The sequence below is a fragment of the Acanthochromis polyacanthus genome, chromosome 9 (assembly GCF_021347895.1).
Source record: "Acanthochromis polyacanthus isolate Apoly-LR-REF ecotype Palm Island chromosome 9, KAUST_Apoly_ChrSc, whole genome shotgun sequence".
In the NCBI taxonomy this organism is placed as follows: Eukaryota; Metazoa; Chordata; class Actinopteri; family Pomacentridae; genus Acanthochromis; species Acanthochromis polyacanthus.
In genome coordinates, this window is record NC_067121.1 from 31,047,652 (window position 1) to 31,059,181 (window position 11,530).

General features: G+C 40.8%; 1 protein-coding gene across 1 annotated transcript; it reads left to right on the forward strand.

The window, feature by feature from the left end:
* Positions 1-750: 750 nt before the first annotated feature.
* LOC110964476 (neuromedin-U receptor 1-like) lies at positions 751-4,951 on the forward strand. The gene is made up of 4 exons (XM_022213234.2): positions 751-913; positions 2,348-3,067; positions 3,789-4,022; positions 4,464-4,951. The coding sequence occupies exons 2-4, from the start codon at positions 2,380-2,382 to the stop codon at positions 4,757-4,759; spliced, it is 1,218 nt and encodes a 405-aa protein (XP_022068926.2). The 5' UTR covers positions 751-913; positions 2,348-2,379; the 3' UTR covers positions 4,760-4,951.
* The last annotated feature ends 6,579 nt before the right edge of the window (positions 4,952-11,530 follow it).

Consider the following 11,530-nt stretch of genomic DNA (forward strand, 5'->3'; position numbering starts at 1 on the left):
ATATTCCAACAAAACAAGCCAAAGCTGCATCCTTTGCTTAGCTCCCCCCAGGAGGACTGCAATTAGCTGAAAGAAATACAAACAATCCAGAGATTTTTATGTATTTTTTCACTTACAGAAGAATGGTAGTGTGGTGCAGTCAGACTACTGTTCTTTGCAGAATGGTCTGCCCAAATGAGACTAGTTAGAAGATGGGATCATGAATGTCTTAGTGTTGTCACATTGTGAAAAGCTATAAACAAGAACAAAAAAGAAAGGAAAATATGTGAAACATTTTTTAAGCAGTGGTCCATATTTTTAAAAAATATTTACTTCATATTAATACATTGATTTTTTTTTATTGCATCTGCAGACGCCCTCTCTGCAACTGTGATTTTTCTGTCCCCCTATGGACCCTATACACATTCAGACCACAGGTTTCAGGGTCAAAGCAATCTCAACCTTCAGTTTCACACTGTAGCAATACGAGGGACTTTCACAGAAAGTAATAGAACGGAGAATGACAAGGTATAGACTCAGTAGGACTCAATGATTGCAGTATGTGTGTGTGTGTGTGTGTGTGTTCGCCTGAAAAAGCGGGAGGGGGAATGAAAGGTGGAAATAACTTGAATTGGAGCAGAGAAATGGGAAAAAAAGAAACGGTGGATATGGACATGATGCTCTGGTGGTGAGGAATGAAAAGAGGGAGAGAGAGAGAGCGAGCGAGAGAGAGAAAGAGAGAAAGAGGTGGAGTGAACACCAGCCATCAAATACGGGAAGTCGAGGCAGCAGTGACGCACTGGAGCACCAAAGCGGTTAAGATAAAGTGTCAGAAGAAAGTCCAGGATGCAGAGAAATGCCACGATTGCACATCATCTCTCATTTCTTCAAAGTGTGGTCAGCCTGTAAATAAGAGGAAGAATACAAACTACAGGTGAGTTTCAGGGTGTGTGTGTGTTTCTGACGTGGACTTTTATTAATAACTCAGTTGTTTGTTCACCAGCTATACAAATCCAGTGTGGGAATCCAAACAGAAGTCTTTCTGGAGTTTGTAGTCTGCTGAACATAAAGCTTCAATGAGACATTTGTTTGCTTTGCTAATTGTAAAATACTTTTTTTTGTGTGTGTGGGAGGACGAGGGTTTACTAATCAGGTTTAAGAAAATTAGAATGCTTATGCAGAATTAGGCATGCATGATTACATGTCTATAACTAAGAGAACATGGCAGGTTGTGTTGAACATTTTAATTATTTAATGTATTCATTAAACTGATTAGGCAGCATTTAATCAGCGTGTTGCTTCTCCTTATGTGCACAATTAGCTGATAGATGAAAGCCGAAAGCCCAGTTACAGCTGCTTCGATAACAACAGGCTGTGTGTGAGGTGGTGATTAAGATATCACTTAGGTGCTTTATCTCTGATTTTATTTTTTGCAAACTATAATGTCTAATTGTGCAATAAACCACATACAAATAAATGCCCAATCCTACTTCTATTGGAATTAATAGACATCGTAATGAAAAGTTATCGCCGCATCGTTCATAGTACTACATTTTATTCCTAGATTGCATGTCTCAGTGTAATTTGTGAACTTACTGGGGTACCTCATTTCACAACTTGTTCTCAATATGCTATTTTTCTGTGTCTTCATCAGAATGAATCATGCATACAATTACCCTATTATAAATGTATGCTTCACGCATGAGAGTGATTCTTCACTAATTCATTTTAACAAAGATACCAGCGTGCATCGAAGCGTTGCGGCGTGATACTTCCCTCGCTGTAGCTCGGAGATCAGGAAAAAAAGAACCACTGTAGAACATAACAGAAAAGCAATGTTTTCTTAGTCTCATGATTCATACTTTTATTAACAGGAATAAGGAAAATCTATATTATACATGGTGCATTGGGCATTTCTGACCACGGCAAAGGAAATGAATGAGGTACCCCAAAGGCACACTGCAGTTCACACACTGTCAGGAACACTTAAGGTTTAAAGAAAAGAAGTAGCAGCTCAGCATGACTCTTATTAAGAACCTGATCCTCTGAATTTCCCTGATCCAGACAATCATTTTTGGCATGTGGAACAAGGTGATAACATAATTTATCTGTACTTCTTGCAGCTTAAAGGGTATATGTTATGCCTAACAGGATCAAAGTTGAGGGACTCAAAAAAAAATTCAGCAACAGACTAGAATCTTCCATTAGTCTCCCCACTTAATAGATGGATCCAACTTTTGATTTCCAAACCTCCAATTTTTTAACCCTTACGTTCGAGAACTGTCACAGGATGAACGTTTACTGAACTTTAGTCTGTAAAACCGAAGGAGTGCTGCTTTAAAAATGTATCCTTTCTTTTTCTCATCAGGTTTATAAGGATCCTTCCTGCCAATCACCAGGATGTTGGCGCTCAACTGCTCTCGTGCAGCTCTTTCCTCAAAAGATGATGCAGTTTTCAGTGACGTTGGCTGCCCTGAGGCTGCTGTGCTGTGTGGGATGAACATCTCTTGGGTTGTGGCTAATGCTACTGAAAAACAACTGGACGAAATGTGCTTGAGTGTGACGGACTACCTGACTGTATACCTGGGGACGCCCAGGTCTCCTGTGTTTCTTCCCGTCTGCATCACCTACCTCACCATCTTCATGGTGGGTGTCCTGGGCAATTCCCTCACCTGTGCGGTTATTCTGCGCTACAGGGTGATGCAGACGCCCACCAACTACTACCTGCTGAGCCTGGCCGTGTCTGACCTGCTGGTGCTGCTGCTGGGCATGCCGCTGGAGCTCTATGACATGTGGCAGAACTATCCCTTCCTGTTCGGGGAAGGTGGCTGCTACTTTAAAACCTTCCTGTTTGAGACTGTCTGTTTCGCCTCCATCCTCAACGTCACGGCGCTCAGCGTGGAGCGTTACGTAGCTGTGGTGCATCCACTCAAAGTCAAACACATGACCACGCGTGCTCACGTCAAGAGGGTCATCCTCACGCTGTGGGGTCTGTCCATGCTGTGTGCCGCACCGAACACTAGTCTGCATGGGGTGGTGGTTCTGCCCCCAATTTTTGGCCGACAGTTTCCCCAATCTGCTATCTGTGGTACGTATAGAATATAGATTTTATTCTTGCCATGGTGACAGCTCTGTGAGGCCCAATGCAAATTTCAACATGTTTTAATATTAAACAGGAAAAAGGCTACTTTGTTTGGCATCTCAGTATAGTGAGATGGTAAAGAAAATAAGCAGGGGTTACACCGAATCCCAAACCTCACTGTAAAGATTCTATTCCTGCTTTGGTCAAATTTTAATAGGTCAAAGAAGAAATCAAAAGATTTTCACCAGAGAATGGTGCTAGGAAAGCAATATCTGAACAAAATGACATATCGCTCCATCCAAGAGTGACTGCGACATTTCCTTCCAGTCACAGAATATCGAACATCATTATGAAACATTGTTGGAGACCATAAAATTCCCAAGCAAACCTTTGTGTAAATATACCGAATAGTTGTTGACATATTTCAGTAGATAATTTTGACCTGCTGGTGGCATGAGACAAGACCACCACAGTCATTAGAATGTGTCATCTAGAAAACTTGGTACTGTATTAAATTTCATTGCAATCCATCCAAGAGTCGATATGTATTGCTAGAAACCTAATATGTCAGTCTGCTAATTATGCTACAAGAACAGTCTGTAGGATTTGGCTATACAGTCCATTTCAATGGTCCGACAGACCTATCTCTATTTTAACTAATACAATTGAGAATATGACCTTATTCATTAATCTTTCCAATCCCACATTGTGACATCTTCGTTTTCAGATATGGTCAAGCCTACCTGGATATACAACCTGATCATTCTGATCTCCACGGTGGTCTTCTTCCTGCTACCCATGCTGATCATTAGCATCCTCTACCTGCTCATCGGCTTGCGTCTGCACAGGGAGAGGGTAATGATGGCGGCGGATAATAATAGTAGCTTTGGATCTGAATGTGTCTCCATTTCCCATCAGCGGAGGCTGAGCAAACGCAACCTGCAAGTCACCAAAATGCTGTGTAGGTGGTGTTTTAGTAACTTTATTTGGCAAGTTGCTAAGCAGCAGAAGACAGAATTTTAATTCTGAATGCGTATGCACCTGTATCACCCACAGTCTGTTTGCTCATAATGTGGAGATCTTTTGTGGACAAGACGCAAGTTCCGTTAAGGGTAAATCAGGAAATTCGAATGTGACGAGGACAATGGAAGTCAGTGTCCTCAGAAGTGATGGAAACATGGCTGTATGCATGTGCACATAAGTGCTGAAAACCATTTGCTCTCATATGCTGTTTTCAGCCTATTTAGCCTTTTACTATTTTTAACTCAGATATCCATCTATCTCAGCTTTGTCTTGCCATCTGTCACTGATGATTGAACTGATGTCGCGATTCTTAAGTTGCCTCACATGTCTCTTTCTGTCCGGTTGACTCTGACTCATGAATTTCTTCCATCTGGTCTAGGTGTGTTGGTGGTGGTATTCGGTTTCTGCTGGGCTCCCTTCCACTTGGACCGCTTGGCGTGGAGCTACATGGATAAGTCGTCCGAGGAGCACAACAGGATCTACGCACATGTCCACATCATCTCAGGGGTCTGTTTCTACCTGAGCTCTGCCATCAACCCTATCCTCTACAACCTCATGTCCACCAGGTTCAGGGAAATGTTCAGTCATATTACGTGTTATTCCAGCAACTGGTCGTCCCGCTCCAGCTCTCAGGTGACCCAACGCAGCACCTTGACCTTGAAGATACAGACTTAGAAATGGACTTTCAACCTTTCGACAAAGGAATTCAGAGACAAATGAAAGGAAAAACTTAATAATTGTACAAAGGTTCGGGTAGGGATGTTAACGTTATATGCTGTGGCGTGGCTTTATGTTTTGTGTGCATTATGTACAAGCTTGTTGAAACAATCACTCGATGGGACAATAAAGACTATGTAAAATTGGAAATCTCTACTCATCTGTGAAAGATTTTGGACTGATCACCACAATATGAAGGGTAGTTTTACTTTGCCAGCCCATTCTACAGTACATTATGGTCCAGATGTACCACACTATCATTCTGCCTTAGGGGCAAAAATGCTCTGCCTTGTTTGCATTTCTTTAAACTAATCAAAGTAATTGTGGCCTGGGTTAAACAAAGGACACAGCTTTGGTGTTCCCTCAAGAAAATGACAGGTGGAATCGTTGTGATGGGACATTTGCATACAGGGAGACAAGCACTGTGATTAAAATGGATAATCCACCATAAAAAAAAACTTCCAGAGCTCCCTTACTGCATGATCACAATCCTTAGCAAAACTTGAAATTTTCAGTGAAGTAGGGTGTAGATACTGAAAGAGAAGGATAAAGATGCCTGAAATGAGCGGTCAGTGGCAGGTTAATACCTTCATCATGCATCTGCTGAGTCAGACTATATAAGAGGTGACCTTATAGTCGAGTGGCCAACACCAAATGGAAGCAAACGCCTTCAAGCAGTGAGTCAGGAGCTTGATAACCACCTAGCTGGACTCTTATTTTGTGTCATTTCCTTGCTCCTTTTCCCCATATTTCCGTTCTCTCACCACTCTAACTCTCCAAAAAGAAGAAAATGCCACATAAACGTTTAAAAGAACACCTAGTGATGAAATATTTCTGGGGAATAAGGGGTTCTGTCTTTGCAGTAGAGCTCCAAGACTTCAGAAAAAGTCCCTCACATAATTAGCATTGAAGCTGTTCTAGAGGGTCAACGTGATACGAAGTTTACGTTGGTTTTGCCTTAATTTTGTCCCCCATCTGTGAATATTTAAGCAGCCTGAAGACAATCAAATGGGAAGCTCTTAAATCCTAAGGGAAGGACTTATCCCGCCAAGGGGTAGGGGATGTCAAATAAAGATAACCGGACTTTACAAACCCTGTGACCAAAGACTACATGGCAAGCCTCGAAGACACGCTTAAAGAAAACTCAGCATATTTGCATGCTGCACACTCTCCTACTGTGTCTGGAAGTCCTCCAGACACAAAACTGCAATAACACCAATCACATCTAGATAAACGACCAATAAGAGAACGCACTGAGTGAGGCGAAACGATGGTGAGGTGGCCATTTGAACGAACAAGAAAATTACCATATAAATAATAAAACAGCGTTTTTATGCAAGGATGTGGCAACCCAACAAGATGTGGATGTCTGTTTGTGGTGTAGGTGAATGTATTTATTGGAGATAATATATAATGTGAAGCATATCATTTCCAACCCTGCCTATGCATTATTCTGTAGCTCTGAGTGCCATCATTAACAGTCACAGCGTAGGGGACAACACAAACATGCCCGCTTCATCATTGAATAAGAGGTGAAAATGAAAGTCGATTAAACGAAGGAGGGGGCTCTGCATAAGGCAGTTTGTTTGCGATATTTATACTCATTTAAACTGTATTCTGAAAACACCTGAGGGGCAAATTACATTCCACTTTCCATGTCTCCACACATAATAATACATGCATTATGCATTGTACAATGCACGTTATCAGTAATTCTACATATAACTGACATCTTTATAATGGATACATTGCTCTAGAAATGCTTGTTGCCATGTCTAAAGGATCACATGCATGTATCGCTCTTCTAATGGAAGTGGCCTCCTTTTAATTGTATGTCCATATAGGACGTGAATATTTATCATGCTTTTACAGTAGGTGCAAGATCAAAGGCAGCGTTCTTCCCTATTTGATGAAAACATTTACATTTTTCTCAGCATGTATTCTTGTAATAGAGCACAATCACCTGATTTGCATTCAAACATCAAGACCTATTGTTCTTACTACTGCTCTAACTCAGAGAGAAAAGAGCACAATGAGTCTTTGCTCTGGCTTTCATGTATTGAGTTTCATGAGCTGGAGACTCCTATAGAGTAACCAGCTCTGGGACATGAATGTCTACTGTGTAAACATCACAGTTAAAGTGCCGAACCGAACAGTTTGACTTATAGTAACGAGCCGTGCCAAGAGCCACAAGAAACTTCTCAACTGGGATGCCTCATCTCAACTTTGAATGACGCAGAATGTAGAGGGAAAACTCATCTGGAGATGATGGCAGCGAGGGGTAGGAGCTAAAGGGGAAAATGATGTCATTAATATGGAAACAATGAAAGAGGAGATGAATCCGGACGTGACAGAAGACAAAGATGAGCCAGTGGTTGAATACTGACAAATCGCTTTGTAATGACACAGCGTTATCATTGTGCCACACCAGCGCTAATGAAGGCCAATCTACCCACAACTTCCATCACCATAGCAGAAAACACTGTTTACACGCCCGCCTCTGCAAATAAACCCCACTTTACAGGCTGCATCAAAGTATCACCCAAGTAATGGTATTCACTCGAGAGCGAGGTTATGATTGAGGCCCGTGGCACTCTGATAAAATACTTTGAAGCAGACTATCATTTAACTTTAAAGAATTGTGTGAGCAGAATGTCAGCACAGTTTAAAAAAAGGACAAATCAGCACAAAAGACAAGAATTATAACAATGTAATGTTCAAGTTATGCTCAGTAGGCAATGTAAGAGGTAAGAAAAGAAAAATTTTTGGTTCCACATACTGGAATCCATCTCATCAAACTCAACCTACGTGGATTTCTTTTTCTTTTTTTAAGAATTAATTTACATACATCATCCTGGCATGTTTTGACTCACAACATAATGAAAAGCAGAATTACAGTTTTTAATTTAGAAATTTAATTGACAGTCAGTGTAGCGATGAACTCACACACCACCTCTATTAAAGCTGCCCATGATTGGAAGAAGTAACCTTCAGGCTACAGTACCATACTCAATGTTCCTGTGACACCAAAAAGGATAATTGACATATGGCTGGACAGGAGATACTATAGAAAGACAAAGGATATGGAGGAGGAGATATGATTTCCTGCCACAAAGAGTGATGTGAGGTGTTTCATCATGAGTCTGAGTGTAATTTGAGGACGGGAGCCGACGGTGACACTCTGATTGGAGCTCAGAGGTGATGAGCAGCTGTGAAAAAAGATGAGGAAGACATGACACTAATATATCATTGAACTGATGTATTAAGCAGAGGGCCGAGTACATTAGTTACAGCACCTTGTACATGATCATAAAAGTTTCAGTTCAGTTCAAGTTGGAAATGGCCGTCTGTATGAGGAGGTTGTTCACTCAAAACCATAAATTATATGTCAAAGGCAGTAAATGTGAAGTGAAGTCAGCATTAGTTCAATAAGCATGCATTCTTTCGAACTGCCAGCAGGGGGCGACTCCTCTGGTTGTCTGCTGAAGTCCAACTGTATTGAAATCAATGAGAAAATAATCCTGCTTCTCATTTGTTCTACTACCTCAGTGAACATTTTCCCAATGAGTTTATAGTTTCAGCCACTATTTTCAAGTCTCCTTCAACACAGCGTGACACTAATTTACTTAATTATGGTCCCATTTTGAGTAAACTACACAACAAAGCAGGGAATGTTTTAGGATGTGGCAACCTTGTGAATGAGAAGTTCTACTGTAATAGCGTGCAGTCAAGTCAAACTCACTTGTTTTTTCTCATTGCAAGTATTATTAGTGTTAGAGCAAGCTTTTACCCCAGTCTCCATTTTGTTAATTTCTGCTTCCCCATGACATGGCACTGCTCCCTTACTGCTCCCTCTAGCAAAAATAATCATCATATTCTGCAGTTAGTTCATGTATGACACTAGAAAGACAAAAATCTGTTTCTTCTGATGTGAGCGATGCAACCTAAATGAAGCCTCCTGTAGTGTGAACCTTTGTTCAGACCAAATTAACAAAGAATTAAATAGCTGTGGCTAATGTGAAAGTGACAGCCACCGAAAATGATCATTTCACTCTGCAGTACCCCACAGCTTGTTGTGTTTCAGTGTCTTTCAGATCATTATTTTGTTTATACGGCCCATTTGGTTCACATTCAACTCTCCTAATAACTTCGAATTCTGCCAGTAGGTTCGGCAAACAAATGTTACCAGCTCAGCACTAAACAGCTACGGTTATATAAAGAAAATTAAGTTAATTAAAGTCAACAAAAGGAGCAGCATCCATCAGTCTCTCACCCAGCGTGTGCTCTCACCTCCTTCTTCTGCGACCCTGAACATGATAAGTGGGTGTAACGAATGAATGAATGCATGAAAAATAAGTGTGGGAAAGAGGGTGATTATAAATGTGGGACTTCAGATTCTGGGGCAAATGTCAGGCTGAGAGGAATGAATTTTCTTACAAAGAAGCCTGGCCGGTGAATGATAATCTAAGAAACACAATTTGAAGGCATTTCCACTACCTCACTGCAGCAAATTGCTCGAACCCATCAGTATAGGAGTGTCAAGGTTGTGCCGTAACATTATTCAGATGCAACGCTGCACAACAAGCTCACAGAGAAGCCTGTGGGAAAATGTACTTACCGCACTACAGCAAATCTCAGTGTAAGCGTAACCTTCCCTTTCAGTTCTAACACCTTAAAGTGTAATTCAGGTTTGGGAGGGAGTTTTGTTAAGAATACAGTCACCCCAAAACACACAATGGCAACAGATTGTAAATTTTTAGGAAAAAAGTATATTGAACCTATGTTTAAAATTGAGCTCATGAATGTTGAAACGACCAAAGCACTGCATCTAGTGACAGTTCACAATGATCACAACTGAGTCCACCAGCAGTTCCAAGGATAAAATGTCTTTGTTCACCCACAACTGGCCGGCCAGGCAAATCAAACCCCAAACCTCTGGGCAACAAAACAAAAAACAAAACAAATGTCGAGTGCACTCAGAAAAATCCTACCGCCCCCTTATAACGAATGTCCGATCAGACGGCATGAAGTGATGGCCGATCCCAGCGTGATGAAGATGGAGATATGGACGTGGATGGACATCAACGCAGTGGCAGATGGATGAAGATGGAAATCCCGCTGAAGAGAGTCCTCAAAAAAAAAAAAAAAAAAAGCAGCCTACATGAATGTGCAAGGCAGTTACTCATACAATCCATAATAAGTGTCCAATACATCTTCTTCAATAAAGTTACCATTCTGCCAGTCCTAACTCCTAACAGGCTGTACACATAACAACACATCACAGATGAACAATATAACCTTTTGAGTTTAAACACATTCTTCCCTTAGCCTACAGCTGATAATGAAACACATTTTACAGTTTTACTAGGACTCAGTAACTCACAGTCTAGCTGCATGAAACGCATACGAACATAAGCAGCGTTCAACTAGCCAGCGCCGAGTGGCGAAACTTCATTTTACACAGTAAATTGCTCAAGTAGTAACCACATACAACTCAGTAAACACATAAACAGTTAACAAATATTACTGGGAAAGCACTTCATTCCTATCAAAGTTTTTTTAGACTAACCACGGGGCTCGTGTTTCCTGTTTTTTAGCATCACTTTGCTAGCGTTAGCATGCTATAGCAAATCTTGAAGGACACCCTTAACTCACCGGAATATCGATTTCTATGTGGTTCAAAGACGTCTGACGAGTCTTATCTACTTCTGTAACTTCTGCAGTTAACTTCAGTGTCAAAATACCTTATTTATGGATCGGTTTCTAAGTAAACCCAGCTCTAGCTCGAGCACAGCATCCACACATGACTGGGTGCTGCAAGCGAAAGAAAAGATGGCCTATTTCAGTAAGATGGCCACTCCTAGCACTTTTTCGCGCACTAACAAACCTATCAAATTCAATCTTAGGTGCAATAATGGCCTACTACCACCATGGGGCCAACTTGAGGCTCTAATTCTCCTGAGAGCCTGAGAGAAAATGCAAATTAAGGGAATAACTCAAAATACTGACTAAAAACACTATTAATAACCTGATGTTACCTACCCTGGTTACATAAGCAAAAAATAATTTAGAATCTGTAAATATTGGGAGAAAAAAAGACAAGGGGGATATACAAGGTAGATTGATGAACTTTGGAACCTCTTTAGTCTTAATTTTGTCCTTGTAGCAACAGGTGAGTTTAGCCATTCCATAAAAGGCATATAAATCCCAGGACACTATTATTCTGCAATCTCTCTACATGTTAGTCTGATGTCCTCTTGTACGAATGATTCATACTTTCATAGTTGAGAGGGTGAAAGCACCATGGACGAAGGAAGACATTTTCAGACTCTAGGGATGCCAATCAGCTTGGAAGTCAGCTCACAGCGAGCATTGCTATAAACTTATGTTTAATTGAAAGGCTATTTGATGTCATAAAGCAATGATAATCATCAGCAAAGTGCTTTGCCTTGTTTGACTGGACTCATAATGTGAACATCTTAAAGGTATGAGACTCATCTGCAGCTTCAGCCATGTGGTTGTAAAACTGTAAAAAGTTGACTGCATCATTTTCTATGTTAACCTAAATATCAACTTGATTGTAAAAGACATGTACCTGATGCTGATCACACCATTTCAATGTGGAACAACAACAACAGCAGAACCGACGTAAACCAAACAGATGGAAAAGATTTGAAACAGAAAAAAAAAACTATAATATTCAAACTCTTCAAAATCCCGATTATGAGA